We start from the raw sequence: 22,816 nt of genomic DNA on the forward strand, positions 1-22,816 counted from the left end.
CTTTAGTTAAAATGCTGTTACTGATAAGTATTCATCTTTTTAGTGCTGGAGTTACTATCATCTAAATATTGGTCGACCGAAGCTGAACAGGGACCCTATCCATGATCATTTCCCTTTTGTACTAAGGTGGAAGGGAAAGCAGAGTGGTCCAACGACAAACCGTGATGTAGTTTTCTACCGAAAGGAACTTGACTCCCTAGAACCATGTAATGTAAGCTCTTGGAATTCTTTTATTTATTTATTTATTTATTTTTAATTTTATATCACTACTTACCATCTGTGAAAGAGTAATACAGCTTTTGGCCAAAAAAGAAAGAAAGAATGAATGATGCATATGTATGTTGTTGACAAATAGGTAGACTGGCTTCCTTACAAACACATGGATAGCACGGTAATCCCCGAGGAAATTAGAAGTACTTTGGTTTTGGGGAGGTCAAAGACGATGTTGATTTGCTTTGACAAGGCAGAAAGACACCTCCCTGATCGTGTCCTAAGGCAATATGGCTTGTTTCAACCAATCCCAGAAGATGTGGCACGATGGGTGAGGAAGAGTCGTGGAGTTGATGGTGGGGTGGACTTATCTGGGAAAATGGAATCAGAACTTAATGAATGGGCTGGTCGTAAGCTCCATATTGTGGAAGGTGATAATGATGCTGATGAAAACGAATACATGTGGTGGTACTTGAGAATAACTCGTAAAGTTGTAGGGAGACCTATTTCTCTCTCATCGGAGTTTCAAAGAACTGTAAGGCTGTACTCAACTGTTCAAGTAATAATGTCTATGTCCTTTTCCCAATTAGTTTCATATGTGTACTTCTCCTTTGTTTCTGTAACAGATTGGTGGTTTACGGGAAATTTCATTCTTAGCTGACACTTTCCCATCAGAAGGACTGGAGCCTGATCAAGTTGATTTACTTTCCAGGATTAGGTCCATTGCACAAGAATGCTTGAGAGACCAAGTTGGAGGTCCAATTGTAGCATCACCCATTGTGGGAACTGAACTCAGGAAAAGGTCTAGGGGGAAAGAGAGGGTAAGAAGAAAGGGTACTGGGAAACGAAAGCGTGGTAATGATCCCATGGATGGCCATGGAGCTAGTGAGGATGAATCTAAGTATTGCAGTGTGCTTGTTGCAGTAGATCAGTTAGTGCATCAAGCTGATGATGAGGTAGATCATATGCCACTCTGTATTACAGCTGTTGAGGGTGACACTGCACCGTTGTCTGAGGCACCTAACAAGGTTGATGACATGCAACTTCAGGATGCAACTGATGTGATTGATGCGTCACAGTTTTGTGATGCAAGTAATGAGGTGGATGACTCAAATATGTCTCATGCTATTAGTGAAAGTGATCTGCAAGCAGTTAAAACAGCAGATGAGGTTATTCCACAGTCATCTCAGCTATCTGATGCAACCAATGAAACCAATGATTCGGAAATTCATAATGCAACTAACAAGCCCAATGACTCACAAGCTTGTAATGCTACTAATGGGGTCAATGACCCCCAAACTCTAGTGGCTACTGATGTTAATGAATCACAAACTTATGGTGCAACTAATAAGGTCGGAGAGTCACAACCCTCTGATGTTGCTGTTGATAGTGATCAGCAAACGGAGAAAGAGGCAAAGGTTTCTCCACAGTTATCTCAAGAAAATGTTGAGGATCTTGCACAGCAGGGTGAGACTAGCATTGCAGCATAAAGTGGAAGCATTGTCATGTGATTTTCTGGAGGTAATTTTCTGACAATTGGCTAAACCTGTTTGCCTAGAAACATAGATACATGTACACATAGATATACATAAAACTTTGGGATTTGTTTACATGCATTCTATCTACTAGACTTGAATTGATAGTTTGATTTTCCTTTTTTGACAGGCTACCAAAGATTAATCAGACTTAGCCTTCAATTAGTGCCAAGGACAATTTTTATCGTGTAATGCTGGAGAGTTCAAAGTGCCTGTGCCTGGCCTTTTTTAGGACATCTTCTGTGGCTTGTAGAATTAGCTGTCATTATCAGAGAATTAAATTTATATTTCAATTTAGATGACAGGGTCTTTTAGGGATGGTACTATTTAGAATTAGCATGTTTTCTTCTGCTATTTTGCCATCTTCATGCTGCTTTTTGCAAATGACAAGATATGTTCATTTTTGTTTCGAGGAATACTGTATATGGTGTTTACTAAATCTGCCACTGGTATTAGCATGGATGATCTTCTGACATGTTAGTAAATCTGTACTTGAATTAGATGGTTATATGTACTTGCTAACACCTCAAAAGTTTGCACTTTTTCTATTATGGTCATTGTTTTGGGATTTATGTCGCTTCAAATTTGTAGCGTGGGTTCCACGTTTTGGAAGTTGGGAAATATGTGATGTGCCATTATATATAGAATGTGATTAGCTAGGTATTAGAAGTTGAATTTATCCGAGTCTTGCTAGTTGCTTGGGACATATATTGTTGATTCTTTTCGCCAGGTTGTGAATGATGAAATCAACGAGTCTGATTTGAGGGAAATTGAGTGGCCATAATGAACAAAATGGTTATGAATTGCATATACTGAGGTTTTTTCATACATCGTAATCTGCTAGATTGTCTTGGCCCATAGGCCGTTAGTTCCTTGCTTTCTCTTTGATTTTCTAATTCCAAACAATGAAAATCTACGAAAGATCTTAATTAGCCGACTAGCATACTTTCTTTGTGAAGCAAAATTGACAGAACCCATGCAGCTTGTTACTTGTCCGAGAGGGTTCCTTCTCTTGCTTAGTGATCTACTCTCCAAACCATAAGGTTTCATACTCTGCGATTTGTTCGGATTTGAATCTGTTTTCTTTGACATGTTGTGCCATTGAAGGCTCTTCTTCAAGGACATGAGCTCTTGTTCAAGGCTCTGGAGTCTTGAGCTTGTTGATTTGTAACTCTTCTCCATTGCAAGGTCATTTTGTAGCAAGAAGCTCAAAGGCTTGCTTTCTGGCTTTGCTCCGTCCGTGTATGGGCTTTCTCCTAGATTTAGGCTTCTTGAGTTTGGACACCTTGAGCTGGATAGGCTTCCGGAGAACTGTCCTGTGAACCTAAAAGATTCCGAGCATTCTTTAAAAGCTTGATGGGTATTGAGTTGTTGAACAAAAAGAGCCTGGACAATCAAACGCAGTGGCATCAGCTCATTTTGAACGGCTTCAATGCATGCCTCTTGTGAAAGTTTTTGGCAGTTGAGGTATTTGCAGACTGATCCCTTCTCCTCTTGAGTTATATCTCTATGTGCCTGAACAATAGGTGGAGGAAGTTAGTTTGAAGTATGGTTGCAACTTGCAAGTTGGATTGGTCCAACCCAAGACTGATTCAAACTGGTCTTAATAAAGCTGGTATGGACAATTTCACTTTATAGTTTTGGATTTAAAAAGCAAGCTGATGCTGATCAGGTCGGGTTGAGAAAGCAGTCAATGCTTATACTCTTCTCCTCAATATGACCCAGATCACTCGAAATGATTTAAGGAAATCCGGTTTTGGCACACTGGGTCTCCTTTTATATGCATTTATAAAACTGCCCCAACTTTAAACGTTTGAGGCCGGTCGTAGTTTATGAAAACTTACCTGTAGGAAGCTATTCATTGCTCTATAAAGCTGATCATGACTCTGTCTGCAAGATATTGGTAATAATTCAACGAGTTCCATGAACCTGTTAGGCTCCATTTCTGGATCAGAGGCTGTTTGAGCGAGGTATGTGTCCCATAATTCTGCAACAATCGAGTTGCTTGCTGAAGGAGTAGGGTTGGTGTCCATGTTAAATGATGCATAAGTTGAAAATATGCTCTTCATTATTGCCAACTCCTTGCTTGAAGAAACGGACTCTGTTCCAACCGCTGGAAGGAGAAAATCTTCCACTTGGGCAAAATGTAACATAGATGCAATCTGATCTTGCAATTTCACCCTGCTGTCGCTTCTCAAACCAAATTCTAAGGATCTAGAAAGCAAAGCGAAGTAAAAACCAACAGGAATAGCCCTACTGCCCTTCTCTCCAATGGGCAGTAAATCTAGAACCCCTTGTAAAATGACAGAAACCTTGTTGTTTGTGTTAATGTCTCCAATTTTCTCACCCAAGTTCTCCCAAAATTGGCGTGTCTTCTTGGAGAGCACCCATTTACTTGCATAGAAGACAATGATTGGACTCACATATTTTTCTTTCATTCCTTGCCTTCTTAAGGATCCAATTATCCTTTTGAAGAATCCAAATGGTAGAGCTATGAGATCTTTGATCCATAGGTCCTTGATTGCGATTGCTTTCAGTGTTTCACAGCTCCAAGCTTCACCAGCCAATGCCTCTAATGTAACTACTGGTTGGTCCCTTCTTCTCTCTGGATCAAGAATCTCCATGCAAGCCATGAAGGCCAGGGACTCAATGCAGCGGCTCACAATTAGCAGCTCCTCGGACCAGGGAATCAACATTTGGCATTTCTGGAGAACAATCAGCGTGTCATCCCAACTCTGCAAAACCACTCGGTTCAAATAGAGATCAAAACGCTCACAGAGGTTGCCGATGCAGTATTCTTCTGTCATTTCAAGAAATTCTGCAGCGCATCTCAGGGCTGCTACATTAAAGGGGTCAATCAACGTGGTGGAGCCATAGATGAATAATGCAATCATCTCAAATGTTTCCGGTCCTCCAGGGAAACCTGGTGGTAGCTCAAGCTCGTTTGATTCAGTCAATCTCTTCTGAATGTATCCACTCTTTGAAAACAATGGGTGCTGCAGAATACATAGAAACAATATACGTAAGTCTATAGTCCAGTTGTACAAAATTCTAAAAGAAGAAAGCATGCCTGCATCTGCAACAAGTGAAAACATTGGACATTAATTGGTGAAACCAATTGTCTTCTACTATATTTAAGCAGAACGAATTGAATATGAACGCCTGTTTTCACCATACCTCATGCAGGCTGAAAGTTCTTTCACCAACTCGAACGCGCATAGAAACAGGCAGCCCAGTTTCTTGGCTCCTGAAATGATCCAACTAACATAAGTCTTTCAGCTGAAATGCAAGGTATGAATACATAGAAGGAGCATTTACCATGAAATAATCTTAATCTTGAGCAGGGCACTGACATTGGGTGATGGAAAAGGACTTGAAGCTACCGAACTATCTTTGGGACTGGAAATTTCCATTGTGATGGTTCATAAGAGAATGAAAAGAAACTGAGATCAAAGCTTGGCCAAAGCAATCAAGTCAATGTTACTGCAAACAGAAACAGGCAGTTGCAGTTTCTGTGTTCCAATTGACAAAAATAAATGCTTGAGATCCGACTCAAGAATGCAAAAGTAGTCGTATATCACAGCTTGTAGAATCCAGAGAGAAACAGTGGAAAGTGGGAAGGAATGAAAATAGAATGAGAAAGGAGAAGAGAAAGAGGTTAAATAATTAATGCAGTCAAAGTCAGCTGATGGATGCACACGAGTGCACCTCCAAATCCAAATTTTAAGGCTTCAAAAACGTTCCTCGAGTGCAGAGAAGTTGAATTCTTGTACCACCTTGTTTGGCCTCCGCCAATAGAAATATGCTTCAGTTGTTTTCTTATGCATTTCCACATTTCACACACAATACATTAGCATTGCACTTGCTGAAAATCAATTGCCATCAGCTCAAGAGGCAAAGAAAAGCAAGGCATTCCCCAAGGAGGCAAAATTTTGATCGAGCAAGCTGAAACGCAAACAACCGATGGGAATAAACACAAGATCCTTTTATTTTTTTAATTGATGGAAGAGAGATTTAAATCTTACTCTTTAGATAAAGAAATCATACAAAAATTAATGAGTCCCTGAGTACGGGTATAAACGTAAAATTTGTTAGGATAAGCGACGAATTGAAACCCAATTCTTCTCGAAGGTAAAAGAAAAAAGAATAGCAAGACAAGTAGCACCCATTCCCCTAACTCATATGTCTTAAAAAGATGTTAGAAGAAGTTTGAACTCCAAGATTATCTAATTGCTTGAAATCAAACGGCATGAAAATGTTAATCAAGAGAATGATCTTAATTGATTGAAGATTTCATTGCTGGATTAGTCACTTAGTGAAAACATGCTTCTTTCATTTTGAAGGACAAAATCATTCAACTTTACGCAGATGAAAAAGAAGTGATAACATTTAATTTCTTTGACTCCAACTTCAATCATAAGGTTTGAATATTTCAATTTTATGGAAATAAAAATCAAGTCAACTTAAAAAAAATGTTAAAAGAGTACAAAAAGAGACGTTTGGAAGTAAATGATAACTTAGACAAAAATTAAATTAAAAGTATAGTTCATATTCGAAAATATGGAAGTAATTTGATTTAATTGTCAAATTTAGACAAAGTATAACAAAAAATTTCAAACTAAATTTTGATTCTTTTCTTCCCGAAATCTCAAGTTTAGCAAAGTTGAAATTTACACGATGTCGTAAGCAAATTAGGAAAGAGTTTTCACTAATAAAATCTTCTCAAGTTAGTGCAAACAAATTTTGGTGCCAAAATTGTCTAACTGAAAGAGTGTTGTTGGTTGACAATTAGATTTGAGATAAATTATTGCTTGGTTTAGAAGGCTTCTTTTGAGAATGTCATAGAGAAATGGGAAGAAATTAATAATAATAATATACAAGTAAATTACAGAAAAACAATGGGGAAAGAAAGGGAGAGATGAAGTGCGGAACAAGTTTTGTGAGCTTTGGTAGCGTATGCCAACAACCAAGACGGCACGTCTTCTGAAAAACAAAGGTGCTTTGGAATTTGGATAAAGAGGGTTTTGCTTGCTTTCTCCCACCACATCTCAATCCCCAATATTTATCCTTTTTATTTTTTGTTTACTTTGACAAATAATGTTGTTAATACTTACATTCACACCCACAGTCACAAGAATTGGTTTTTTTTTTTATGACAAGTTTATTATAAATACTATTAATAATAATAATATTTCTTTGAATTTCAACTATATATAGAGTAGATTTTCTTTCAATACATAGACTAAAATAAAACAAGAATTAAACTTGAAGATTTCAGTTCAGACTCGGATATGGTCAAGGATGAACTTTGGACATGGATTTTGGTTTGTCGGTTCATGAAACTTTTCATGCATGAGAAAATTATTTGTTCTTGTAGATGCGTATAGATTGAAATTCATCTTGGTGTATTGGGATATTAAATTCTAAACTATAACAACTACAGCTTAGATCCTTAACACTCAAGCAATAAATTACCTTAAAACCTGCAGAAGCCTAGGTTGTTTTTATAAAAAAAATATTCCAGAAAATAGAATGGGTTTAATGCTTTAATTAAAATTAACCCCATACATTATATATATATATATATGTACATCCGTGTGCCTTTTAGTGTGAAAGTTATAATCATTATGATTATATGATTTATTTACAAAATTCTTCACTCAAACAGTGAAAAGTTGATTCTCATAAGAAGATGAAGGTTTTTGAAATAATAATTCAAAAGATGTAATATATGTATACCGTCTAGATTTGAATATTGGAGTTGTTAGTATATATTTTGCAAGTCAATCGGTATCGTGCTTGTAAAATATTATATTAATCAATCATATTTCACGTTAAATACACTATAGATATTTTATATAATATATGAAGTATTTTTTATTTGTTAGTTTATTTATAAAGAGTTATGAGAGATAAAGTCTTTGGAGTATAATAACTTTGTAAAGAAATTATAAGAGTTATAATTATGAGATTCTTATGCATCAAAACTTTATTTTTAATATATTTCTAATAATTGTATTGTCAAAAATAAAGGTATTAACAATGTTCGAAAACTGATATATGCTAAGCTTTCTTATTTTGGAAGTAAGCAACTGATTTCGTAAGTTGAAGTATGTGACATCCTTAGAGATAGTATGTAGATATTTATTAAGGAACAAGTTCACTGAATGTAACTCGTTATAAAAGTTCTATTTGGTATTTCACTCAAATCTACAAAAATATTATCATGTGTCAATAGTGTTAGTAATCTTTAAACTTGTAATTTCAAGTCATCTTGTATGTGAATTGTCATGTTTTAATTTTACTCTTATGAGTCTAGAGGTGACCAAATGCCTTATTAGGATGCTTTTAAATATGACATGAAGCATGTGAAAATAAATAAATAGTATAAAGAGGATTCATTATCCCAAGTGATTTGAAAGTGACATATCTCACTTACTCTTAGCTTATATTGACAAAGTCCTTAATCAAGGTGATCTTGATAGATCAATATGACATTTTAAGACTAAAATGGGATGTAATAAGTAGACACCGTACCATGTTTCATGACATTTTCGATATATTTAATGAAATGATTGAATTACATTGAGATACTGTACACTAAACGACTAGTTAAACCATATTGACTTTCTTGACATTTGGATGGTAATTATATATTATTAAATGCTGCTCATGATTTATAAATATAAATAATTAAATTAATTAATATTTATTATCAATATATTAAGACCTGATCGGTCCCACACAATAAGGTGACGATATGAAATTAAAATAAGATTGGTACTCGATTGGAATTTAGAATTTCCAATATGAACTTAATTAAATGGTTTAATTAAGTATAGAAATTAAATTATAATTAATTAAAAGTTGGATCAGCAATTTAACATAATTATAAATACTTAAAAGTGGATGTTGCACTATATGAGAAGAATTAGAGATGAGAAACACTTGATAGAAAATCGAAAAAAAGCTTCACAAACCTAAAAAATGCTTCTTTTTTTTTGGAGGGTTCAAGAATCTTTTTTCTATGTCATCCTTTCTACCAAAATCTATTATTTGAAAGGTAAGACTTATGAAATCTTGACCACTAGAACATTGCTTCATAGCATACACATAATCTCTGCTTTGAAGAAGGTTTTCATCTTTCACTTATGTGGATCACCATTAGAGGCTAAACAGATTGACAGCTTTAGTTTGCAACAACAGGGCTTTGATGTGCAACCAAGCCTAAGGATTATGACTTGCAATTTATTGAAATCATTACTAAAGATATAATTCTAATTAGCAACTCAAATTTGTCACCCAATTTGGCATCCTGGAAAGCTGTAAAGTTAGCTGAACACTTACTTCTCACGTCAGGTCCCTGAGAATACTGTGAAATTACCAGGATTATTAAGAGGAACTGAAATAGTACTCATTTACCCTAAACAACAAATATAAATGGCATTAGAGAAAGCACTATCATCATTATTTGAGGCCCCCAATATGTTCATTAGGATTTATGAATCTCATTAGGGAAACTAGGTAAAGAAAGACCCTGATAGCATAAGGCATATGATTCACTTAAAACTAGCTTATGATTTCTGTCAATTCAAAAAGGAAAATTACTTGCTAGTTTTAGGCAGAAATTTCACTCAAAATGCCATCAACTGGAAGTTGAATCGGTCTCATCATCGATAAGATCAGAAAAGAAGGGGTCCTTGAGAAGTTCAGAAGCTGAAGGTCTTGCCCTTGGCTGGGCTATGCACTTCTCAATGAAGGCCTTCACTTCTGGATCTGGCACTAAGTTCAAGGCTCGGGGTTTCACGCCAGATGTGACCTTCTTGTATATTTTGGCAACACTATCACATTCACTATAAGGTATCTCCATTGTCACCATTTCTAGCAAGCACATTCCAAAAGAGTAAATGTCAACCATCTCAGTGTAATCTTCCTCATACAGCTCTGGTGCCATATATTCTGGTGTCCCTATTATGGAATGTGCAGCATGGCTTCTCCCAACAATTGCTGCAAGTCCCAGGTCGCCAATTTTCACCTGCACAGAGAAAACAGTTAAATTCTGCTGTTATAGTCTCATAGAAGTTGTTAAGAACATTCTGGATTTATCCAGAAACTTCCAGTCCAATAAATTTTGATTTTCTTCTGGGACATCCAATGTGAAAATTAATTGTTTCGAAAATTAATTTTTCCTCTATAGTTCAGAGAACTTGATTCAGAAATGGTTAACTGGTTATTGAAGAACAAAAATCCACAGGTGACTTCTCTACTTCAGCGCCACTTTCTCAAATGATCAGATGAAACAATTTAATTGACCCAACATTTCCTGCATTTATATGTTTTCCCAAATTTTTTGTATCACAAGCAGAGCCTCAAATATAAAACAGGCAGCTGCTACATTGAACTGACAATTGGACGAGTCAGCATGCTGCTTGATGATAAACAGTTATCAAAAAATTAGATTGTAAGGCCAAATGGCTATTGCCTGCAGCCATTAAATATATTTTGTATAGGCTGCTTCACTACATGGCGTACTCTTTATAAGTCCAGGAAAATATAAATAAGCTTAGCTGCCTTAATAATCATCTATGAAGTCCTAGTTGGTTACCAGGAAATAGCATGACAGTGGAGGGAACACATCTCATAAAAATTGGAAGCCAGATTCCCATAGTAATAAGGAAGAAGTCTACTTACCTGGCCAATGTTCCCATTGATGAAGATGTTGCTGCAATTGAGATCTCTGTGAATAATGCAAGGGTCGTGTGTATGGAGATACTCCAAGCCCTCAAGTACCTGCTTTGACCACTTCTTCAAAGCCTTAATGGACACATGGCGATGCTTCTTCCTGTAAGTTCTCAAGTTTCCTGATGTGCAGACCTCAGTGATAAAATTTAACGTGTTTCGCTCTTGATCCCTCCAAACACTGTAACAAACAATGATGTACTTGTTTTTCAATGTTCTCAGCAGCTGCACCTCGGATTGAAGCCTATTGATCAGCACAGGATCTTCACTAAAGTTAGTCAGTTTCACTTGATTCCAGGCCACCTCTATACCTTCCTCCTGATCAAATGCCCTGTAAACCTTCTTCACAGCACCACTACCGAGCAAATCATTGTAGCGGCCAAAGCGCCCAGTGGGATCAACCTCAACAAATGGTTCAACCTCTCGATCAGACATATTGGGACTAGCAGCCGGCATCTTCAAATATTAGAATCATGAGATACTATGTACATATTATGCTTACAAAAAACTATTATCTAAACAGAGTCCACCAGAAATAGTTCAATCTCAAAGAACAGAATATGAGTAAAACGCTGATTAAATTAAAACTAAATCCAATAGTGGTAATTTAAACGAGAAAAAAAAAACTGTGATGCTGATACGACATGTCTAATAATCAGAAGTACAAAGCAGTTACAATTGGTCAGAAACATGTCCAAGATTGAAGCATGGATCGTACGGAAGGATAGGTGGTCAAAATTTCAATTAATTTGAGATTGCAATGTAAAAAGAAAAAGAAAAACAGCATGAATAGGAAGAAATAAATAAAATATTACATAATAACCAATATAAATTGCCTTCACCACAAAATCAATGTAATTGGGAAAACGAAATGTCCAAATATCAATGAGAAATAATTAGAGCTTGAACGAAGGGACTGAGATATACATCATTAGCGCAATTGTGATACATCAATATCCTTAATTTAGCAGATATTAAGGATATTGATGCAATATAACAACCTGATTTAAACCTAAATTCATAAGGCTGCTAATTGAAGCAAACAAAGAAATTTTTTTTTTTAAAAAAAAAAGGGTGCTAAATCTGGAAGCAAAATGAATTTTCACTTTAGAAAAGAGAATAAGATTGGAATAATTGATTAAAATTGAAAAGAAAAACAAGAAATGCAAAGTCAAGTGGAGAGAGAAAGATTAATAAAAGAGTAGGAAATTAAGCTATCAGATTTGGAAACGGAATTCGAAGATTAAGCGGAAATTAAAAAATAAAAAATAAAAAGAAACATAACAAAGAAAGAGTTGAAAATTCGAAGGTTAGATGACTCTCGAATTCGTAGATAGGGTTTCCATAGGGTTTCCTCCACATCGAATCCATGCCATCGCCATGCATGCAAGCATCTTTAATAATTAATACATACATATAGAGATATACCATACTAAGAATTTTGAAATGCATTTTTAAAGAGAAAGGAAAAGGGGAGAAAGCGAGCGGAAATTACCTCGATAAGAGAGGAAAACAAAAGAAAGGCTAGGGCTAGGTAACTTTTGTTTGGGACTGAGAGCTATGAGAGAAGCACAGGGTATGACTATGAGAGAGAAACGGAAAGGCCGTTGCTCCGAGGTGTGGCTTTGAGGAAGCGGGGACTCGGCGGGGGCTATTTATACTTGCCGCGTCTTACATTTTAGTTTATTTTATGTTATTTTTTTAAACGACGGCGTTGAACGGCGAAAAAACTGAGAAAAGCAAATAGAAACACGTGCTGTTTTGGGCGCGTTCTGAACCACTTTTCCATATATATAAATATATAAATATATATATATATATATATATAGAGCACCTCAATTTTGTTGTATTTTGATAGCACAGAATACAATTTTCTCTTTGTATTTCAAATTGTCCTTTTATCTTTTTCAATTAAAAAATAGCTTTGAATTAAGCTCCATTTTGTTTAAATACACATTACATAGCCAATGAATGACTTGACTCGTGGTACAGAAATCTTTAGACTATTTGATACCTTGGCATTCCGATTATTCAGATTTTGATGTTTTAAAGCTTCATTGCAATTTCAAAATGAATTTTTAGTGTACTGTAGACATCCTCCTAAGGTCGAAATTGTCCAATCCAATCTACTTAGAAGGGTTTTTAAATCTGACCACTTTCAGCTTTCCCGCTTGGTAGTCACGGGATCAACTCAACTCGTCCATGCAAATATTAGCTGGACTTATAGAAAGAGCAGAGTTGTCGTCCTAGTCCGTCCCAACTGTCGAAAGCTTGCAGCTACATTAGTATCCACCCGCACTCGTGAAGAAAAAGATAGGTCATTGAAACATGCATGGAACCATCTTTGAAGAAAACACCGTCTTACATGTAAATCCCGTGTCTGAATCACCAACAGAGTACACTAAATCTCAACATCATGGGAAATACGGCGCATTGAAATCTTCCTACAACTGCTAGAATTGTTAATTTATTTACATCATCAGAACCTGGCTCTGATTCTGAATCTTTGAGTTGGCCCAAGGTACATCACCTTTGCCTTTGGCCTCCTAATTAAGCATACAGTAGAATTGCATGGGAGAGAAAAGAACAACAGTAAAGAAGAGAAGAAGATGCATCAGTTTTGATGCGCTATTATAATTCGTAGTACAATTGCAGTTAAATATTTCACGGGAAAACTAGGGACTTCCCCTGTCTTTTGTTAGGTGCAAGTGACTAAATGGACACCTCAAGAAAGCTCCATGGAACCTAGAACGCCAAAAGTTTATGAGAAGTGATGACTTAGGGTGAGCAAATTACATTAAGAAAAGCTTAAGATAAAATGTAACGGCATCATTACACTCTTTTTAAAAGATTTAACTTAATAGAGTATACAATATTCGATATCATTATCTCTTTTTAAAAGATTTAACTTAATAAAGTGTGTAATGTTCATATTTATAAACTTTTTGAGATTTTTTATATGTTCGATGTGAGATTAAAGTATTTTGTCTATTTCTTTTAAAATATTTGACGTAACATTCTCTTTCATCTAATACAGCGATGTTCATATAATTGACAGTCACCTTATCTATTTTTATTTTTAAAGTATTTAAATTTGATTAATTCAAAATTGAGTCTATTTTGAAACTACTTTATCATGAGATATTACTCCTAAAAGACTAATTTGATAAAATGCGTACAGTCCACATTTACAAACTTTCTAAACTTCCCTCTCTACCGGATGTGCGATCTAAACACCATATCTACCTTTGAGACCAAGTTGGCTCTTAATCGAAGCTTTCCAATTCAAGGCGTTCAAAGACGTGAGATAGACCAAGTCAAAAGTCTCACCTCTGAGGGTTTGAAGCCCGAAATACATAAAGATTATCTAATTAAAAATGTAGCTATTGTACACCTAGATATACGGATGAATATTAACAACTGAAAAACTGGATCTAGATGGCTATCAACTTAATTATACCTTACCAACTTGTCCAAGTAAATGTTCCGAGATTTTGCTACTAATTGCTTACAATTTTTGACTGCAAATTAATTCATTTGAAACGAATGACGCTTCTGATTCAGAAGATGGAAGATGGAGCTCAAAAAAAAAAAAAAAAACCAAAGAGAATAAAAACTAAGGTGAAAGCAAGATTAACTGCAAATCACTGACAGCATTTCTACTGAATACCAGCTGATGATATCGAAGTGGCAGATCATAATAAGAGAACAAATCCAAAGCCTAACACAATCAAGGCGAAAATACTCAATAGAAGAGCAACCAACTAGCATCACAGCCAATCCGTATGGCTTAAGGAATTTTCTCCATTTTGGTGAAAAAATAGAAACAAAGCAAATCCTCATCGTTTGCATAATGGACCACATGGGTTAAGGAATTTTCCCAACTCATACTATATCTTGTTATACTTCCAGTTCGTTGAACATACTTCAAATACATATTTCACTATATAAAGCTTCCATATCCATTAGTTATAGACTTAAATAAGTAGAAGCTCCGACGTGGAGTGACGTTCAAGTAAAAACAAATGACTTACTAAATAGAGCAGAAGGGATTCACCAGGTTCATGTGAGTATGCATATGCTCACCCAGGGGGTGTGTGGGGGAGGGTAGACGCTACTGTAAGAGCCTCAACGCTAATCCCAAAATACCTACGGAGCTTCTAATAACTAATAGAAGTGAAGTTTTTCAAACCAGTTTCCGTCTCTGGACAAACTAGGGCCCTAAAGAACAATCTGAAAGCAGCACTGTGGTCTATTGGAGACATGCCACAGGGTTATCAAGCTCTGTTCTGAAAACATTCAAAAACTTTACCATATAATTACAAGCACATACAAGAGAACCCTATAGTTCTGCAAAAGGAATTTGACACGTTAATACCATTGCAGGTTACTTAACACCTTGGTTAGAAACTTTATAATTACTAAAAGGGAAATAGAAAGGAATAACTATACAACTAATCAGTTACAACAACCATTATCACAGAGGATTATAAATCTCTCTTACAGAAGGTGACATAGAACCATGCCTCGTTCCTTCTGAACCTTGAAACACTTCTCACACTTTTAGGAGACTAGCCCCCATAATTAAGCAAACTTGGGCCCTAATAATAACATCAAGAGCATTGTGCTAGCACAGAAAACGCCTCCTTGGCCCTTGCCTCCTTAAACAAAAGGACAAGTTATATGGTGCTTTCCCGGATAGGTCATATGGCACTTTTCAGGATACTCAAATAAATACATATACATCTTCATCACACGAGATGCTATTCTGATCTCACAGATGAAAAACATGCACATAGAGCATAGGCACATTCATCTCCCTTAGACCCTTCGTTGAATGTATTTATACAAAGCCTACAACATATCTCAAAAATTCAGAGAACTTGATGGGGAGAGAGAGAGGGAGGAGTGCATGAAAACACCAACATCAGCATTAGAATCAGCATTACAAAACTAAATTGCAACATCTTTAATATGCAAACCATGCTATATTCATTTAAAAACCAAAATTATTGAGATAATGACAATCATCTGAAATGGTGCATTTACCCATTCAAAAACAGATGGGTTTTCTCAAGGACTATGGTATAAACAAGCCAGTATTGACCCATGGTACCATTGATCAGTTAAGACAACTAATACCATGGAGGATTAGAACCCTCCCTTACAGAAGGTGACCTGGAATCCATGCTGCCATCCCTTCCAAACCTTGAAACACTTCTTACACTTTTAGGAGTAGACACACCAGGACTTGCACCTCGGTAGCTGGCACGAAGGGTTTCATCCACAGAAGAAGAGGATTTTGCAATTGCGTTTCTTACAAACTTCTGGGCTGCAGGAGAAAGTGTTCGTACACTTGGACTAGCACTGCCCCCTCTATAAGGTGATGGCAATGGTGGCTTCTTAAAAATCTTTGACCTCTCTCTCAATTTCCGAGCAGCTTCCCTGGATAAGGAGTGTGCCTTCACATCTCTGGCAGGTGGACAAGGAATCTTAAAATGAGGCCCATCACCACTGCCACCAATATCAATTGGTGTATCCTCAGGCTCCAACCTTAAAGGTGTCCCTTCAATTTCACCCCATGTAATAAAAGGGGATTCATCAACACCCGGTGCAGGTGATGGTGTCTTTACAAAACTATAACCATTCTCCGCTTTCTTCCCAGATTCCACATAAAACTGATTTGGGGTCTTCCTCAAATCGTCCAGATCATACTTTTTGCCCTTATCCCCATCCCTATCTGACATAGGCATTGGTGTTGCACCTGCCACAGGAGTATAAAGCACCGCCAAGGATCCATCATCTTTCGGCCTAGAATCCATCACTTTACCATGAAAACGTGTGTTCCCACGATTAATTTCCTTTGTCAAGCCCTTCAATCTTACTGCTCGTTCCTCCTCAGTCAATGGAGCCTCACCCCGATCAGCTGGATGATACATTAACAAATTCTTGGCTATATACTTCCACCCTTCCAACGTACTTGTTGGCTGATCAGACGTCCCATATCCATCTGTAATCCTATCTCTCTTCACATCCTCAATTGATTTAACATCCTTGTCCCCCATTTCTCCCTGCGTCAAGTACCCATGCTTCTCCTTCTTCTTCCTATTAACCTTCTCTAAAATCTTGGAAAAACTATCGTTATCCTCACTGGTATACCTCCTTAAAAACTCGTCTAAGGACAAGTTCGTATCAATCTCACCCTCGCTTTCCCTACAATCACCCTCACCGGATAATTCCCTACCCAAAACACCTGGGGTTTTGGGGGTTTTACCATCTAATTCATCAAAAGGAGTAAAATTTCTCATAAATGTAGAACCAGGGGTTAGAGTTTGACCTCTACCCTCGGAATTGACATTATTTACCTTTCTGCCACGGCGTTCGATGATCTTCAACTGGGCATCACGGATTTGAATCGGATCGCCTGTCTTGATGGCTTCGAGCCAATCGAGTCGGTCCCGGAGCTTGGAAATATCAGGGAAAAAATCGCGTTCGATGATCTTCTCGATGGCGGCGACGTAGGTGTCCTCGTCGAGGACTCGCGCGCGTTTTCTGCTAGGGTTTTTTGGAGTGATCGAAGAAGCAGCATCGGGAGTTTGGAGAGAGTTGTCGGAATATGGAGATGGTGACGGTGATGAAACGTGGCGGGGAGAGTGGCCTGGAGAGAGAAGCATGGCTCCTAAGAAATTAGGGATTTCAGATAATTGAATTTGATTTCACAGCTTTCTAATCCTGTTGGCGTCCGTCGCAAAGGAAAGTAATTGGGTCCTTTTGTGGCCGTGCATCAATTATTAATTTATATTTTATAATTCCAAATATATTCATGGACAGACCATCGACGGTCCAAGAATTTAAATTTTATAGACAATGGTAGAGTTGTCACGTACCAGTTAAGAAATATTTTTTAAAAAATTAATTAATTTGATAAATAAAATATATGTCTCAATATTTTAATTCATTGTAAAATTTAAAACTCTACTAACTAACAATACATAAAAATATTAATAATTATAGATTTATATTTTTTGAAAAACAAAAATCAATAGGAATAGTTTGGCTGGTATTATTTTTCACTTTTTGCTGTTAAAAAATAAAAGACAAGCAAGAAAACGTGTTCGATAAGAAAAGTAAACAATATTTTTTTTGAAGAATTGTATAAAAACGTAGTATAATTGTTTTATATAATAAAATGCATGATTTTAATTTTTTATAATTACCTTATTTATTTTTGAACCTTATGTTACATTTTAATTTTTTATTCATTTTTAATCAATTATATTATATTTTTTATATTTTGTTTCCCTTTTATAATAACTTTTGAAAAAAAAATGTAGTCAAAGTACCTCACAAGTCTTTGTGCTATATTGCTTTCGTCTTTCTATCCAAAAATGAATTAATTTAATCTATGTATTTTGACATCTTGTGTAATTGAGTTTTTTAATTTAATTTATTTAAATAAATTATTAATATTATTAACGTGTCAAATGATATTGACATAATATTGATGTATAAGATGATGCAGACATGTTGTTAACATGTTAAACATAAAACGTTTTTGGTTAAAAAAAAAAGCTTCCCACCTTCCCTTTTTCCTTTTTTTTTTTTCTTTTTACTTAGCCATCATCCACCTTTTCTTTTTTTTTTCTTTTTTCTTCTTTTTCTCTCAATTTCTTTCTTTTTCTTCTTCTTTTGCCGTCAACAACCTTCTCCTTGCTACCGTCACTAGCCTCCTCTTTCTTTTTCCTTTTCTTTGTCTTGCTTCTCCTTCATTCTCTTTTTTTCTTGCTTTCTTTCTTTCTTTTTCTTCTCTTTTATGTTTAATAAATTATAATTAATCCAAGATGTAATATAGTAGAAATTTTTAACATACTAAGATCTCACCAAAATTTTTATGCCATTAAGAAATGCCTCATCAACTTTTTTGATCCATTAGTTTTCCCTAGATTTTTTTCTAAGCCGAGCCTGTCTCATATTGGACTGTATTCCTTCTTGTTGTACTAGTGGATGACTCATTATTGGTAACTTTGCTAGAGACATTGTCTCTTGAATGTTTTCCAAGTGAACATCATCATCAACATTCAACTTATTGAATGCTTTGGAAGCTACCTTTGTTGCTGGAAATGTAGCTTCCTCTGTTCTCCACTATATCAACGAGTGATTCTACTTCTTTAGTTGCCTTAAACTTTGCGAATTGATCAAAGTGAGGGAAAGGCTTGCTTCTAAGTCTTGTAGTAACTTGGTGACTTTGCATTTCAATTCAAAATATTAATAAAAAGAAGAAAATTTGTTGACATCAATAAACAAGCAAATTTTTTTGCTACTCATATTCATTTCCCTTAACTAATGTATTCCAAACATCAAGACCACATGTGATACGTTTGTTGACATCATACTAACTAAAGCTAGAAGCATAATGAACTAGCATGTCAACAACTTCTTTATATTGTGTTTTCAACAATTTCATTATGGATTATATACATGGATGCCCCTAATTTTGCAATTAAAGATCTTTTAACCCATCCATTTCTCAATTTGTTGTAAATAACTAGCCTTAAAAGTCCCACTCTGTACTCTGACCTCCTTCATTCACAAGATCCATGCAACATTCAATTAAGGTTGCATCTTCAATAAGGGTCCATTGATTGGTGGATCATTTGGTTGTCTTCCCCAATCATTGAGATGATGCACTTTCCATTTTCAAGCAAAAAACGAGGTATAGAAAGATTTCAACAACAAATATATAATATATAATAAGTAAATGAAAATTTATTTTTGATAAACTAGGAGAAAAGGAATCTAAACAAAAATAATAAAGATAAAAAAAATGTCTCAATCCATTGGAATCAATAAAGGAAAGTTTGAGTTGTAACAAATAAGTGTATCGTTACATGATGTTACAAAATAAATATAAAAAAGCAATCAAGGCAAGCTTTAGTGCATACAAAGATTATTGACCCAAATACAAAAGTTAAGTTTAATTTCTAGAAACTAGCCAATCATTCCATATTTGTGCGCCAAGTTCATTTTTCCAATAGTCTAAGCATTTGAGGTCTTATTAATCTATCAAATGATATCTGCATATTTCATTGCTTATGAATGATTCCGTGTATCCTTTATCCATCTCAACCTCTAGTGGATCACATCTCATCTCCCGTCTAATGTGATTGTGTAACAAAACACAAACAGAGATAATTATGCATATTGTTTTCATTGGATATCAAAATCTCTCCTTAAGTATTACTCATCTCATTTTAAGGAATCCAAAACATCTCTAAATAATATTCATATCACCAGAGTGTTTATAATTAAACAATTCTTCTTTTGTTGGAGGAGTATGATTTCTTCTCCACTCATTCAAATGATAATGCTGACCTTTTTATGGAGTTAAAAATACCTTAAGTAGTAAAAATCTATACTAAAAAATTATTTTTAAATTCACCTTAAATTATATCCTATAGTTAGTAATTTCATTCACATTTTTGCCTTACCTTTAGAGACTTACAACTCATTTATTCTAACTATTACATCTCGAAGAATCTTTCCATCGAAGTAAAAAGTATAAATGAACTACATATCTTGTAAACAAACCCCTAAGATGTTTGTAGTAATTTCATTCTTCCTTGTTCTGTATTTAGGCTTATTAATGTCCAAGGCATTGACTTTAATATAAGTCCATCTAAAGCACTTAACCAATTCTATAGCTTTCAATAGAATAATGACACAAACATTTAATTATTTAGTTGCATTTCTAATAAATGTGCAAGGGATTTTAGTTTACCTTAAACCATTTTCATCTGAAGTCCATTGAATTCTCAAGTACAGAGTCTAGCTTCTTTAATAATATTGCTTAAAACTTTAAAACAAATTTTAAATCAATGCCAAATTGCCTACTCATTGTCTTACCAACTTCTAATAAATTCTCTCTTCATGATCCTAGTTTTTGTATGATGAAAAATGATGTACATAAAGATAACATCATATTCTCAACATTCACGTTGTTTATTGATGCAAGCCTATATCAATGCTTTAAAAGCATATTATACAAATTATAGAAGATAGACCTATCAATTATAATATGTTCAATGCATGCCATATCAAAATCAAATACCATTCTTCAAAAATTCAATTTCCTAATAAAATGCCTAACTGTTAGTTTTGAAGTTTTTACACTTTCTATTATTCATGTACATCTATTAATACCCTACAACCAAAATATTAATTATCACTATTATGTTATACATCATTATTGCCAATGCAAGAGCAATCACAATTATTGCAATTTGCTTTTCAGAAAATCCTTTCATCATGTGAACTAACAATATACAACGTAAAAATTAACTTAGTATACAAATTGGATGATGCAAGTAGGACATCAAGATATTGTATTTAAGGAGAGACATTTTGTATTTAATTAATCATTTCTCCTTCATTTTGAATGCATTGGAAAATTGACATTTCAATCATCAATAAAAATGAAACTGTTGATAGCATTGTTTCAAGGCAATGAAGACGACAACATTATGGTAGACTGTCAAGTTAGTCACCCACAAGAAAAACACCATCGCTGCTTCATGGGTTTTTATTTGCTTGTAGCCTTATCCTGTTTACTGTCATAAGTTTTCTCATCGTTAATACTATCTACTATTCCCTTAAACTCTTTTAGCTTTCTTATTCCTACTATGTTTTCTACTTTATGAGCAATTTGGTTAATCCATACTTTTTTTTAAACAGGAATGAAGTACATGTACAATAGTTTGAATTGAAAGTCTAATCAAAATTATTAAGTGGCATAGAGATTACGTAATTTCATAATTAAAATAATAAAGCATAAAAGTAAACATATGAAATAAAATAGCATATAAACATATGAAATAAAATAGCATATATATATATATATATATAAATCATTGATGCCTACCAATAATTGACACATAAATTAAGTATGTAAACATAACATACATTTTTTTTTTGTTGTTAAGCAAACATAAATACTTAAATTAGGATTTAAAATACTTCAACTTAACTAAATAACAACTACAAGTACTAATATAATATCTTACAGATATCATATATGGGTGGGCATATGTTTAGATATATTTTAGTGACCATTATCACGATGTTCCTTTCTTGTTTCTTTGGTTGGAAAACTACATTGGCAGATATCACATTTGTATTTCATTTTCACTACTTTATGATTCATCTGAAAAGAGAAGAATTGTTATATAGTAAAAATAAATGTTGTTTAAGTGGGTTATTCATATAAAATGAATGGATGTTATTTGAATTAGTAATAAAAGGAAATGAGTTGGCTAGTGTGATAAATAACTATCATTTAAAAATCATGTAAGTTTTGTAACTTCTCATCACTTCTTCTATAGATTTTGATGATCAATAATTAATATGACAAATTTCAATACACTAAACGAAGATTTATATTGTACTTAATATGATATTAAATATTAATTAACTCATAATAATACTAAGAATTTATTATTAAAATCTTTTTTGCACCACAACTCATAAGATTCAAAAAATCAAGCATTTTTTTCTTTTTCATATATGTGACATAATTTATATATTACCTCTTAACCTTATTTGTCACTAATCAAACTTCAATCATGTTTTTTTTTTAAAAAAAAAAAAAGAAGAATTTTATTGCATTGCCTGAGAAAACCAAGTACCCTGGCTAAGGAGAAATCAACCAGGCCTTGGGAATGCAATCCCAACTGAACATACATCACCATAGCACATGCTACTTCCTGTGAAAGAACCTTACAAAGATTATACAAAAACATGTCCACCTATGGTCAAACAACTCAAAATATTCACGACAAAAATGTGAAATCCCACCTTGAGGAAGAGAAAAAGTTAGGAAATCCTTATGTGAACATATAGATTTCATGTTTTGAATATCAAATTTAGTTAACCTTCAAACAAAATTTATTGATACTTTGATTGTCGGTCAATTTTGAAGCAGAAATTTCTCCAAGTTTGAAAAAGGTCAAAATATTTGATTTTTATAAAATAATCTTTTGAAAATAAAAAATAATGGTAATGATTCCCTTGATATTTAGATGACCAAAAATAATTTTTTCATAATTTGTCAAGTACATTTGCTATGGTAAATGGGAGCCGCAAATTTAATTTCAACCAAGCTTTTTTATTTTGTTCTTGAAATCAAAATTTAGATTTTGATTCTTATGGAATTTGATTATTTTAGTATTTTTATTAAATCTAAATGGGGATTGTTTGTTTATTTATATTAACTATCTTAAGTAAATAGAGAGTAAAAAGGAAAGAATTAAAAATAAGGACATATACTTAAATGGTAT

General features: G+C 34.5%; 4 protein-coding genes across 7 annotated transcripts in view; 1 reads left to right on the plus strand and 3 right to left on the minus strand.

The window, feature by feature from the left end:
* The window catches only part of LOC110429222 (Aminotransferase-like, plant mobile domain family protein), a 4,256-nt gene extending 2,044 nt beyond the window's left edge, over positions 1-2,212 (plus strand). For 2 of the 3 annotated variants that reach the window (XM_021445144.2, XM_021445143.2), the window contains 4 exons: positions 44-211; positions 356-745; positions 837-1,731; positions 1,876-2,212. In XM_021445144.2, the coding sequence (XP_021300819.1) occupies positions 44-211; positions 356-745; positions 837-1,700 (1,422 nt within the window). In that variant the 3' untranslated portion in view covers positions 1,701-1,731; positions 1,876-2,212. The remainder of the gene's footprint in view (positions 1-43; positions 212-355; positions 746-836; positions 1,732-1,875) is intronic. The other variant, XM_021445146.2, reaches the window with a different exon arrangement.
* A 301-nt stretch (positions 2,213-2,513) lies between these two features.
* On the minus strand, positions 2,514-5,349 carry LOC110429224 (Phototropic-responsive NPH3 family protein). The gene is made up of 4 exons (XM_021445149.2): positions 5,064-5,349; positions 4,923-4,992; positions 3,590-4,741; positions 2,514-3,260 (listed from the first exon to the last, which is right to left on the minus strand). The coding sequence occupies exons 1-4, from the start codon at positions 5,156-5,158 to the stop codon at positions 2,586-2,588; spliced, it is 1,992 nt and encodes a 663-aa protein (XP_021300824.1). The 5' UTR covers positions 5,159-5,349; the 3' UTR covers positions 2,514-2,585.
* A 3,820-nt stretch (positions 5,350-9,169) lies between these two features.
* LOC110429223 (putative serine/threonine-protein kinase WNK11) lies at positions 9,170-12,139 on the minus strand. Of its 2 annotated transcripts, none has more exons than XM_021445147.2 (3): positions 11,980-12,139; positions 10,437-10,940; positions 9,170-9,780 (listed from the first exon to the last, which is right to left on the minus strand). In XM_021445147.2, the coding sequence occupies exons 2-3, from the start codon at positions 10,938-10,940 to the stop codon at positions 9,391-9,393; spliced, it is 894 nt and encodes a 297-aa protein (XP_021300822.1). In that variant the 5' UTR covers positions 11,980-12,139; the 3' UTR covers positions 9,170-9,390. The 2 variants fall into 2 exon arrangements, with proteins under 2 accessions (XP_021300822.1, XP_021300823.1); XM_021445148.2 differs by having other exon boundaries at positions 10,437-10,926; positions 11,980-12,116.
* Positions 12,140-15,429: 3,290 nt separating this feature from the next.
* LOC110408921 (DGCR14-like protein) lies at positions 15,430-17,306 on the minus strand. Its single transcript, XM_021418069.2, has one exon. It carries the CDS (start codon positions 17,156-17,158, stop codon positions 15,620-15,622), a length of 1,539 nt encoding a protein of 512 aa, XP_021273744.1. The 5' UTR covers positions 17,159-17,306; the 3' UTR covers positions 15,430-15,619.
* Between the last annotated feature and the right edge of the window lie 5,510 nt (positions 17,307-22,816).

The sequence above is a fragment of the Theobroma umbraticum genome, unplaced genomic scaffold, assembly GCF_002168275.2.
Source record: "Theobroma umbraticum cultivar Fairchild unplaced genomic scaffold, ASM216827v3 scaffold_44.0, whole genome shotgun sequence".
Lineage (NCBI taxonomy): Eukaryota > Viridiplantae > Streptophyta > Magnoliopsida > Malvales > Malvaceae > Theobroma > Theobroma umbraticum.

What these genes read in the sequence shown, in the direction of transcription:
- LOC110429224 (XM_021445149.2), bottom strand. Translation starts at nt 5,158, where the DNA reads ATGGAAATTTCCAGTCCCAAAGATAGTTCGGTAGCTTCAAGTCCTTTT. An exon ending in AAGATTAAGATTATTTCATG is followed by an intron (nt 4,993 to 5,063) that starts GTAAATGCTCCT and finishes GGATCATTTCAG; the next exon opens with GAGCCAAGAAACTGGGCTGC. An exon ending in GAACTTTCAGCCTGCATGAG is followed by an intron (nt 4,742 to 4,922) that starts GTATGGTGAAAA and finishes TGTATTCTGCAG; the next exon opens with CACCCATTGTTTTCAAAGAG.
- LOC110429223 (XM_021445147.2), bottom strand. Translation starts at nt 10,940, where the DNA reads ATGCCGGCTGCTAGTCCCAATATGTCTGATCGAGAGGTTGAACCATTT. An exon ending in TCAATGGGAACATTGGCCAG is followed by an intron (nt 9,781 to 10,436) that starts GTAAGTAGACTT and finishes TTCTCTGTGCAG; the next exon opens with GTGAAAATTGGCGACCTGGG.
- LOC110408921 (XM_021418069.2), bottom strand. Translation starts at nt 17,158, where the DNA reads ATGCTTCTCTCTCCAGGCCACTCTCCCCGCCACGTTTCATCACCGTCA.